Here is a 12252-nt window from a genome sequence, read left to right on the forward strand (position 1 = left end):
GTAATTCATTACTTTCCACCTCTGCATATATAATATGTTTAGTGAATACCAAACAACATTTCAACATAACCACTTCACATTTATTTTGGAGGGGTAGTGATTTGGGCTTCTTGTGCAGCCACCCTGTAGACACTGATTCGACCATGGGACGCCCTGTACATCATAATAATATAACAATGAAACGGTTACATTTTCTACAAATTAAAAGTCTAACACAAACGTAATTATAAAAAAATATATATACAATTCAACCTACTTAAAAATGTAGAAATAAAAACGTATTGATATTAACCGTGTTATTAAACAGTTGAAAATTATATTAATTTGTTATTAAAGTTCGATCGGTTTTTATTTTAGATGTCTGTACACAAGGTTGACTTCCGGCGCAGGATTATAACGTAGGCGGAAGTAAACAAAGCGGGTACCGTTTGTTCGTCTTGAGTTGTTCATGTGCAGTTTTTGAGCGGAGTCCGTTTCTTACACGTCTGTAATTAAGGTTGCATTATAATCTTGTATAACAACAAATTAATTCAAGAATAAAATGCTGCTGCTCGTAGTGTCTAAAAGAGCTGAATATCTAGTTTATAAACGCAGGCAGACTTAACAAATTCTTAGATGAAGTAATAAATAGTAGTGTGCTTAACTGCTAAAGAGAGGAATAAGACAATGTGTTATGATTTAACTATGCATTGATCATCTGATGTCTGTATTTCACAATCCTTTGATGTTCTTTTATCTCCAGAGATGAACGGCCAAGCCGAGTTAGATGTGGATTACAAGCGCAAATACAAAAACCTAAAGCGTAAATTAAAGTTTCTGGTGTATGTAAGTGAACTTTGTTTCCTGTGTTTATTAATGCTGTGTTACAGGGTGGCTCATGAACTCCACTTTAATGCGTCTTGTGTCATTTTAGGAGCAAGAATGTTTTCAAGAGGAGCTGAGAAGGGCACAGAGAAAGCTCCTGAAGGTCTCCAGAGATAAAAGGTTCAACATTTTCCCTCAGTTGTAATTGTGTACATCATGTTTAGCCCTTAGGCTTTTAGTGGCTTAGTGGTTATCACTGGGTCCAGGATCAGGGTCCGGATCTGTGCTCTTCTCCGGCTGTTCATGGAGTTTGCATGGTCTCCCTGTGCTTAGTGGGTTTCCTCCCACAGCCCAATTATATGAGGATTTGGTGTCCCAAATTGCCCGTCGTGTTTGGTGATTTCTGTTATACAGGGGTTATTAGCTGCACGGCCTCTGATTGGACAGTGTGCATCAGATTTGGACCAGGACTGCGAGAAGTTAAGCCATTGAAAACAATGCGATGTTCTACTGGGAATATGTAGGTCCTGGCATTCATGTAAATGTTACTTTGAGGCACCTCAAGCTGCATGTTGTGCTCTCACCATTTTCCCATACAGTACAATTGAGAATCTTGGGCGGACTATTAAAGACATGCCAAACAGCTCAATGAGCTGATTCCTCATTTACATCAGATGGAAGGACGAAATCCCTGGACAAAAAAGTCCACACAGCCACACAGTCACACAGTTTTTCCAAAAAATTAAAGTGAGATGGTTTGGCCAGTAGGCGGGCAGAAGAAATGCTTTAGAGATTACCTGGATAAATAGATAAATGGATAAGACAGATCAGGTGGACTTAACAACACTGATCACCAGCTATACTTCAGCAAACTGGTGACAAGATCATGGGCCCCTAAGGCTTACCCAAGGCCAGCCCTTCAAGTTCAATCCCAAATAGAATGCAGCACAAATCTCTGAAAAAACTCAGTGCTGTCTAAATAGAAATCCAACACCCGTGGAATGCACCAGAAAAACAAGTCCTATCCACATATGGCACCCAAAGGGTACCAGGCACAGCAGCACACCCCCAGAGGACCTTTTTTAGGGGCCAGGGCCACCACTGTGGCAAAAAGGAACGCAAAACCTAGATGGTTTTAATGTTATGGCTGATCGGTGTATAGAAACATAGTCTAAATATAAATATTATTTTATAATAGTAGGTTCACGGTGATTGATATGCCTTTTTCATTTCTCATTCAGTTTCCTGCTGGACAGATTGCTACAGTATGAGCGGGTGGATGAGGACTCTTCTGGTAAGTCTTCTTTTCAGAATAGTTTTCAGATTTCCCTATTTCTTCGATTTAAGTACTCCAAGCAAGTCTGTTACATTGTGACCGAAACTTCCCTGGCCATTAGAATCCACCCAAGTGACTCAGATGGTCCAGGGATCTTCCACTTAGTTAGAGAGCTGCACTTATGGACACAGACTTCCGGAGCTAGCGGAAGCTGCATATTAAAGTCATCATAAGCGTTTGTAACACAACCCCCGCAGTTCATTTCCGCATTTCTGATGATGGCTTAAAGCCCTTTAACACTTATCTTACTTTACTTCACACTCATCACTGTACACTACTGAGAACGTAATCGCTTAATAGATGGTGGTACTAATGTTGTACCAGTGCTGTTGTCTACCAAAGTACTTGGGGCCGGAAACTTTTTCTGAGGGCAAACACACTGCAGAACAGATGTGGCGCAATAAGATCATTCAGTCTGTCAAATTTGCTGCCTGTCAGGTAGCCATAGTGCCATTTAGGTATGCTTGTGCAATCCGTGGACCGTACACAAAAGAATTAGAAAAACTCTTTGAGACATCACTCATAGGTTTAATAAAGAGCCGTCCTGAAGTGGGAGCTCTAGACGTCGCCATCTTGGCAGGAATCCGCCTAAACCCCGGTTAATCATAAATAGGCAATTGGCTGGAAAAAGTGTTTAAAGGTTTCCTGGTTTCAAGAAGTATTACCTGATGTGAACCATTCCTCGCAGAAAAGAGCTCTCATAAGACCTATGTTTAAGAATTGTTGATTAACATGAAGCTGGAAAGGGTTACGAAAGTATCTCAAAAAGCCTTGATGATCATGTGTCCAAGGTAAGACAGACTATCTACAAATGGAGAAAGTTCAGCACTGTTGCTACTCTCCCTAGTCGGGGTCCTCCTGTAAAGATGACTGCAAGAGCACAGCGCAGAATGCTTAATGAGGTAAAGAAGAATCCTAGAGTGTCAGCTAAAGATTTGAAAATTGCAGCACGTTCGAGGTTTGCAAAAGAGCAGCTAGATGTTCCACAGCACTACTGGCACAATATTCTGTGGACAGGTAAAACCAAAATTGATTTGTTTGGAAAAAACACACAACACTATATGTGGAGAAAAAAAGGCACAGCACACCAACATCAAAACCTCATCATGGTTTGGGGCTGCTTTGCTGCCTCAGGGCCTGGACGGATTGTTGTCATTGATGAAAAAATGAATTCCAGAGTTTATCAAGACATTTTGTAGAAAAACATAAGACCATCTGTCCGCCAACTGAAGAGGCCTGACCTCAACCCGATTGAAATGCTGTGGCATGACTAAACTAAAAGGAAGATGTGAGAGATCCAGACCAGAAAGTGGCGGTACACCAAGCAGTAGTAGAATTTATATGCCAGCGTTACTTTGATTGAACTCCATCATTCATACCCTTAAGTTAAATTACAACATTCTAATCGTCACTGTCATCCACGGCCCTAATAATGCATAATTTTATAGCTTTTATGTACACGGTTTCCCCAAGAATTTCGTAGTCTAATGACATAGCCCATTCTCGCTTAAATGATCTCAAATGTTAACGCGATGTGTGAAAACTAAGCTTATTATTTTGCGTTTGAATCAGGTGTGTTATCTATAATGACAGTGTGCTATTGAAATGGCCACCACGTTCACCTGACTCAATACCATGTGATTTTTATTTTTTTTTCTATGGTTTTAAGTAAAAGGCCTGGTCTGTATTTCCCCCCTCTTTCTACCGGCCTAGAGGAACTAGGAAGCAGAGAATCATTGAGGTGCTGCAGAATGTTTTGCAAGATTTGGTACAGCGTGTTTGTCATGAATTGCAAATCAAGCTATGGAGACTAAAACCATTTTTGAACCAAAAAACAATTCTGTCATAAAGAAGTAATTTTTTTTTTGCCTCTTTGGATAACCTCTCTTTAGCCAACCAGAATCATATTGGAGGGTGAGGTCCCATATCCAGAATTAGGCAAATTCATCATTTTTAAAAAACGGGGCAAGCACTTTTATCTCTGCGCCACCCTGGAGCTCTCTGGAAGAATTTTGATCAGGCTCGGAGGCTCTGCGTACACCACTGACTAGTGCACTCACTCACTCTTTTTTTTGATTGTTTCATTAGAATTCATCCTGACCGAAATTTTTATCAGCCATCGCAGTTTTTGAAGCTCATTGCTCCTGGATTGTTGTGACCAAGGCTTCCACTGTTAGTTCATGTTTAAGCTGAGGAGATCTATTTGAGGAGCCTCCTGAACCTGTATGTCTAAGAACTGCCTTGTTGGTTAGTGGAAGGTTGAATGAAGTAAAGATCATGGCACTTGTCCAAGCCAAACTTGCTTTCTCATTTGAGTCCATGAGCCAGGCTTTATTTGATGCCCTTTCCCCCGTTGCCATGGCTTCCTGAGTTGGGAACACTGCTTGTTAGATTTCCTGAGCCCACTGTATCTTCCATCATGGGCGTTATATGTATTTAAGAGCTGAGAGCAAATGTGAAATGATTTTAGTGCATCAATTTACACTTCAAAGTCCATCCTACACTTTGCAAATGAGTGTCAGTACTTTAACAGCGTGTTGCTCGTAACTGTTCCCTTAGTAACGCTGCCAGTCTCCCTTCTGGCAGCTTCACTTCATCCCTGTGGTTTTCACATATGCCACTGCTGGCATTATCCCGCATGTGCTCTTATACCAGGTCGCAGCTTTATTGCACTCTCAAACACACGAGACATCGTAATGAAACTGGTGCACTGTGGAATATAGCCTTGCCGATTCATTTCGAAAGGAGTTGGACACCTGATCCATCGTATTAGATCCAAGATCAATGTGTAGTTTTGCCAAGGACGCATTGATGACTTTTTGGTGCAAACTCTCTGCTGCTACTGTGCCAGGTTCCAGGGTTACACTCTGACCTTCTCAAAGCTCTGTTGAAAGGCTGTCAGTACTGTATTTCAAAGTGTGGCTCAAAGCTAGAGCATGACATTTACCGAAATGCTTCATGGTCGCTCCGTACAAGTGAGGCAATTGTGGTAAGTTCCTGCATATTTTCTAGCTGCATCGTCACTAACAGCTCTTACATTATTTTTTTGTGTGTCTGATCCTCGCATTCAGGACACTTTTTCTTTTCTCTTGATGAAACTAAGCAGTTAAAAGTCAGTTGCTGTTTTTTTATCCCTCTTCTTTGTTTTCCGCAGAGCAACTCACGGTGCTTTTCCTAGCAGGATGTGCAGTCATGTCAGTCGGCTCCCTCGTTCCCCTGCAGCATCAGCTTTGCAAGGCTGTTGAATAATTTTCTGTAAAGCTGTTTTGCTGTTAAAAGTGCTATATAGAGAACATTTAATTGAACTGCATTGGAATTGAATTATGCTGCAATTAGGGTGGTGCTTTATGTGCTTGTGCAAGACACTCTGCTGCCATTAGTTGTGGCTTCGGTAATGACCATCACCCAACTCCACCGAGGCTCATTAGAACGAATGTTTTGTCAGTGTTGTCTGAATTACAGGAAATCAAATATCGTTAGAACATACAGGGGGCATTGAAGTCAAACCAGCCCTTTTGATTGTGCAGGATAACCAAACACAGTTATGAGATAAAAACGAACTTTATTTCTCTATATAGACCCATCAAGGTAGAAAGTTTTTTCAGTACACTAGATTCATGATCGGACTGCCTATCTGACGTCTGAAACGCTGGCCTTCCAGGAACTCCTTTAACGGCCCAAACATGTGGAAATGGCTTGGAGTTAGGTGAGGGCTGTATGGGGGTGTGGCCACTGTGAGTTCCCACAGACAGATGTGTCCCTTCCGCACGTTGCCAACAAGTTATTCTGCATTTTTCACGCCTAAGAGTCTTATCACCGTACGAACGGTCCTGGTTTGACATGAATGCCCCTTGTATATAAACTTTGAGTCTCATATGAGTCATTGAGCAGTGGTGGATCAAGTTAAGGTTCTTGGTTACAGCTCAGGGTTCAAGTCCCAGCACCAGCAAGTTGCCACCTGATCAAGGCCCTTAATCAAATCTTAATATTAATAAATGAGTACTGATGTCACAGATGCACATCAAAACACTCCTACTGACTGTGCAGTTTCGACTATAACAACATTATACAGACTTTATAAGTCTCGAATCAGTTTCTTCGGCGAAAGACGAGAGCAGGATGAATCCCTGTTGTAAAGGTTTTCGTCTTATCGGTCACGCTAGTGAAATCGTGATCGCATGGAGACGACTCTTATCAGTACTTTGCTATGAAATGATCACACAGTACAAATTTTGAAAGAAAGTGCCTTGTATACATTACTATGTGGTCTAGTGTTAATATTTAAATAATACACCACAAGTGAACACTGCGGTTGTGTTACAGACTCGGAAGCCACGGCGTCCTCAGACAGCGAGGCAGAAGCTCCAAGGGAAAGGGAGCCAGGAAAGAAGTAAGTCCATCATACAGTGTGTAGCTGGTTGCATGCTGTATCTTTTTATTTCCTCATTTTGTCTTGAACTGGCATACATGTGGAGGTAAAAGCGAGTTTTTTGAACAGGATGGTGAACAAATATGATGATCGATAATATTTCTATAACTACTGTATATGGAACATGTCACTTTATTTGTTCCACAATTAATGAAAAAGTCTTTGATGATTTTTATTGCTAATATCATAAAGCATAAAGAGACCTTTGTGTTATCTGTTTATATGTGGTATCTTGATATGTACGTGCTCTTCTTCTGTATTTTGTGTTCAAAGCCTTTTAACCAGCAGTTTTACCCTTTTTTTTCAAATGTATAATCTTTTATTTCTTACAAATTGATGCATGAGCACATTCCTGTGTAAACTTCAGGAGGAGAAGTCCCGGCGCTCCGTCCCTCGCGTCATCCTCGTCCCCTCAGCTTTCTCTCCTCTCTCGGCCCGGAGCGAACGCTCTCCAGGCTTCAGCGCCCGCTCAGTACCTCAACACGGTGAGTGAATTCATGCGCCACAACCTCACATGACTTACCTCATCCGACATCAGCATATTGCTTTACGTCTGAAATGTTTGTTTCAATTTTTCATATATTTGTTCTGTTGGTTTGTTATTTTGACGTTTTATTCATTCATTCTTTTCTTTGTCTTTTCTGTTGTTGTCCGGTCACGTCATCTGGTTATTTTTGGACCCGTATCTCATGGGGTGGGGACTGTGCGTGTGGATTGTGTGTGTGTATTGTGTGTGTGTGTGTGTGTGTGTGTGTGTGTGATGAACAGTTACCCTTCCCTCCTGACTATTTGGCTCCCTCTGCTGAGCGAGTGAGGAAAGAGAGAAAACCAAAACCACCAAAACAGAGAAAAGAGTCTGCAGGAAAGGTGAGAGAGAGAGAGAGATGAGAGGAAAAGAGGACAGGAAGTCTGAAATGGCTTCATTATTTTGTGTCCATTAAGCATTTGTGCTGCCAATAGCAGGGTTAAAGACTTAGATGGATTTACTGACTCGTGCTTTAGATTTTTTGGGGGAAAAAACACATTTTTAATTCGGATTGTTATAGCAAACTCATAAAGAACAACATTATACATATAGGTTTCATTTTCATATAGGTTTCAACATCATACATATAGGTTTCATTTTCAAATTAATCATCTTCTAATAAGGGCTCGGCGCAGGTTTGTCCAATTCTGATATTTTGGTCAGATCAGATTTGCATGTCATGACAGTTCACGTTTATAATCACAAGTCACTTTTCGCTGACTCTAACATGGACACATCTGTCCTCTGAAACAACACGCATGCACCCATCAATGCGTCCCTTTCAGACACTCAGGTTTCCACCTGGATCTCAGCTGTCTCTGGCAGACATCTCATCCTGGATGGATCATCAACTGAAACTCAATCTCACTATAACCAAACTGCTGTTTGTCAGGATCCGTATGATCTCCCTGGACAACACCATCAGTCACTGCCTGCAAACTTGGAGTATCTAGAGACAGTCGATTGTCCTTTTTCCCCTTACAGTGCGAACCATACGTGTTCATGTCCTTTTTTCTTTTCTTTATATCATTAGAAGAACTTGTCCTTTTCTCTCTACAGGCCACTCAAATGCTTGTTCAGTCCTTTGTTATTTCCACTACAACTCGGTCCTTGCAGATCTGCCTCTCTGCACCATTTATCCTCCGCAGCCGATCCAGAATGCAGCTCCACAGCTCATTTTTTAAACTTTCCTAAATTCTCCCACACCACCCAACATCTCCGCTTCTCTCACTGGCTTCCTGTAGCTTTCCACATCAAATTCGCAACCCTGATGCTTGCCTATAAGGCTAAAAACGGCCCAGCACCCACTTACAGTGCATCCGGAAAGTATTCATGCCGCTTGACTTTTTTTTTTTTTTTACATTTTGTCGTGTTACAGCCTTATTTCAAAATGGATTAAATTCATTTTTTCTCTCAAAATTTTACAAACGATACCCCAGAATAACAACGTGAAAAGTTTGTTTGAAATCATTGCCATGACAATCAAAATTGAGCTCAGGTGCATCCTGTTTCCACTGATCATCCCTAAGACGTTTCTACAACTCAATTGGAGTCCACCTGTGGTAAATTCCGTTGATTGGACATGATTTTAAAATAAACACACCTGTCTATATAAGGTCCCACAGTTAACTGTGCAAGTCAGAGCACAAACCAGGCCATGAAGTCCAAGAAATTGTTTGTGGATCTCTGAGACAGGATTGTATCTTGAGGCACAGGTCAGAGGAAGGGTACAGAAAAATTTCTGCAGCATTGAAGGTCCAGATGAGCACCTTCAACCTTCTATCATCCATAAGTGAAAGAAGTTTGAAACCGCCAGGACTCTTCCTCTTCCGTCCGGCCAAAGTGAGCGATCGGCAGAGAATAACCTTAGGGAGGTGACCAAGACCCTGATGGTTAGTCTAAAAGAGCTCCAGTGTTCTCTCCTGTGGAGAGATGAGAACCTTCCAAAAGAAAAAACATCTTGTAGCATCATACTCAAAAAGACTAAAGAGTCCTTTAGGTGCCTTTTGGCAAACTCCAGGCGCCTGTCACTTCCCTTTTACTGAGGAGTGGCTTCCGTCTGGCCACTCTACCACAATAGGGTACAAAAGTCTATGTTTACCAGCCTAAAGTGATTCAAAGCCCATTTTTTACTCTAATGCGACACAGATTATTTTTGGGCTGTCTGAATGGACAGATCTGATGTTTTTCCGATCAGATCTAAGTCTCTTTCATATGTTGAATGACTTGAATGACAACGTGCAGATCAGACTTCATGTGACTTGTTGCTGTTGCGTATGTGTAGGGCGCTGATGTCATCAGTCACTTCTTAAACAGTTAAAGCGAGACGTCTGGCTTTCTTCCTTTTTTCAGGAACTCAACAAATACCGCCGACTGACTGCTCGCCTTCCTCCCGAGCAAAATCCCAAGCATACTTTTGCTAAAATCACATCCATTGTTTGGAATGAATGAGTGGTTGCACAAATATGACCAGTTTAAACCATTTCAGGGGATAGACACGTCCTTGGCGAAAAGTCTTGTAATTATAAATGTGAACTGTCATAACATGCAAAAAAAATAATAATCTGATTTAAACAATGGGGCTTTTAATGTAAATGTAGTGACTCAGGTTTTATCTGGGAAATCATCAGATTTGTGTGTTCAGACAGCCTGAAAAAAAAATAAAAAATCAGATCTACTGTAGGTCACATTAGGGTAAAAATTCTGGTTTAGGCTTGTAGTGCGAGGATGCATTTTTGTAAGTTTGTATTCTTTAAACTCATTTAAAAAATCAGTGACCTTACTTATTGGACATGGACAGTTACAATGTATAAAATATTTAGTTTAGAGTTGAAATTTCTTATCTGTCTGGTGGTGAAACGGCACCATTTTATAATCCAGTCGCTACCTTTTAAACAAGTAAAGGAAACAGCATAGCATTTTGGTAACGCTATAAATAAACAGTGCGGATGAATCCCTGAAGAGCAGAGTGAAGGTCCATTAGGGTGCATTAGTGCCAGGAGCGTGGGCGTGGAATAGAGCAAGCGAGAGAAAGAGAGAGCAGACTGAAATCCAAAGCTCTGCTTGTGTTCACCAACATGACCAAAGTAGCATTGTCATGACCATCATTTTAAATCCACTGTTGTCAAAATAACTTCAGTCTTTCGTGTTTCACTCTTTTTTTTAAATTCTTTCTTTTCCCTAAGGTGGTTTCTCCGTTGGCATCTAACTACCCAGCAGGGAGCACGCCGGGCGCGGGTTCGTTCAGCTGGGTGCCGCGGCAGATGCTGAGCGGCGACGCTGCAGAGGAGGACGGAGAGAGCGAGGGAGAAAGTGATGGCGGAGAGGAGGAGAGGGGAGAGGGAGACGAAGCAGAGCTGGTCATTGACATTCCTAATGAGTGAAGGTGAAGTGGACAAAAGACTCTAGTGTTCGTTTAGCATCAGCGAAGGATTTATCCAGCTGTGTCTTGGCTGTAATTGTGCTACACGTGTCGTCTCCTCTCCACTATTTTTACATTTTACATAACTGCAAATATTTAACAAGTAAAGCTACAGCGCATACGATATGTTTTTGGTTAAAAATGAAAAAAGTCATTGGTCTGTCTAGGAAGGAAACGCTACTGAAATCATGATGCGATATTTGTCCTCAAAGACACACAGCCGCTGTAGGTGTTTTGGCAGACGCTCGTCTGTATGTGTTGATTCAGGATCAGGTAAATTGTGTGTGTGTGTGTGTTTGTGTGTGTGTAAGAAGGTTGAAAAGATTTGCTGACTTATAATTTAGCCTTTAGGTGAGCAAACTGTCTGTTACAGGGCTTACGTTCCTCACATTTGATGAAAAAAAAAAAGAGTTTATATGCATATACTGCTTGATCAACAACAAAAAAAATCTCCCACACTTTCATACAAGATTTCATACAATCATGTTTAGCTTTATTTACACGTGCACACGTGGTGTGGTGGCCAGGTCATGTGTGAAAATGATTCCTCGTGCTCGCAGAACCGCTCTTTCACAATGTGAGTCCTAGAAGATGGCGCGTGTCATCAGGGAGGAAAAAATCTATAGATGTGATAACCTGGTCATTCAGTACATTCAGGTTGTCAGCTGATTTAATTTTTTGCCACGCACTGTTGCAATAACGTTATGTGGCAGTGTAGTATTGCATTAAAATCAACCACCTGGTCATTCTTTTTAGATGGGCAGAGACATGATTTACTAGCAAATCTACCAGCTTTTCTTGTTATATTCAACATCTGGCTGATTATTATTATTATTATTATTATTATTATTAGTATTCCTGTTATGAGATAAAATGTCAAATATGATGAATTGTAATCAGATTTTTGTTAAAACTGTGATCTGTTGGCTCTGTAATAATAAAAAAAATATTATTACAGTATTGTTCAGTTATTGTGTACATTTTTCCCCTCTCAAAATGGAAAATAAATACAGCTAGCCATGGTTAGAAGCCATGCCCTGGTAATATAATGAGGTGCAGAAGAGCGTATGAACTCCTAGACAGCTTGCTTACTGTAACCTTTTATAAACCAGAGCTGATGCACACAGACAGATTCAGCTTGTTATATAATCATACGAGACATTTTCACTTTTTAGTCCAGTAATTAGCCAGAAGCTGAATTTCTGTCTGGTGTCGAAGGCTTTTCTTAGTAGATTATCTGCATACTGTATTTAATGTCAAGACACAAATTGTCTCTGTCCATCGACTAATGATGATCTGTTACCGCTAATGGACAGAGTAGGAGGGGAGAGTAGTTTGTGCATAACAACTGAGCCACAGTCCATAATTGTATACCTAGAACAGTTGATGTTGCATAAGTATTCACCCCCAGTGTGAACCTTTCTATCTTGGGTAGTGTTTTTGCTTTTTCAGCATTGTGTTATGAAATACCTGAAATAACCTGCACTCTGCAACCTGCACGGGACAAGTAATCCAAGCAAATAAGTACAAATTTAAAGCAAAGGAACAATTTAAGGCAAAAAAAATGATCTGCACTCCAGTTATATTAACACGCTCTCGGCCACACTGTCTTATCTGCGTTGCGAGCAAATATTGATGCCCCAATTGTGATTTGCAGTGATTTGTTTTTTCTGAGGGTGTAACTGGTACTGAAACAACTCTCAGAGGAGCATAAACATGAGTGTTTGGATATCTGG

At 40.9% G+C, this 12252-nt stretch overlaps 1 protein-coding gene across 2 annotated transcripts; it reads left to right on the top strand.

Annotated features, from left to right (window-relative positions):
• The first annotated feature begins 402 nt into the window (after window positions 1–402).
• On the top strand, window positions 403–11943 carry ino80e (INO80 complex subunit E). Of its 2 annotated transcripts, none has more exons than XM_053493671.1 (8): window positions 403–496; window positions 743–825; window positions 914–984; window positions 2046–2098; window positions 6464–6530; window positions 6937–7054; window positions 7338–7436; window positions 10281–11942. In XM_053493671.1, exons 2-8 carry the CDS (start codon window positions 745–747, stop codon window positions 10476–10478), a joined length of 687 nt encoding a protein of 228 aa, XP_053349646.1. In that variant the 5' UTR covers window positions 403–496; window positions 743–744; the 3' UTR covers window positions 10479–11942. The 2 variants fall into 2 exon arrangements, with proteins under 2 accessions (XP_053349646.1, XP_053349647.1); XM_053493672.1 differs by having other exon boundaries at window positions 418–483; window positions 10281–11943.
• The last annotated feature ends 309 nt before the right edge of the window (window positions 11944–12252 follow it).

This window comes from Clarias gariepinus, chromosome 4 (genome assembly GCF_024256425.1).
Source record: "Clarias gariepinus isolate MV-2021 ecotype Netherlands chromosome 4, CGAR_prim_01v2, whole genome shotgun sequence".
Taxonomy (NCBI): domain Eukaryota; kingdom Metazoa; phylum Chordata; class Actinopteri; order Siluriformes; family Clariidae; genus Clarias; species Clarias gariepinus.

Coding starts and splice junctions, on each gene's coding strand:
- ino80e (XM_053493671.1), top strand. CDS start 745: ATGAACGGCCAAGCCGAGTTAGATGTGGATTACAAGCGCAAATACAAA. Junction 826..913: donor AATTAAAGTTTCTGGTGTAT/GTAAGTGAACTT, acceptor GTGTCATTTTAG/GAGCAAGAATGTTTTCAAGA. Junction 7,437..10,280: donor GAAAAGAGTCTGCAGGAAAG/GTGAGAGAGAGA, acceptor CTTTTCCCTAAG/GTGGTTTCTCCGTTGGCATC.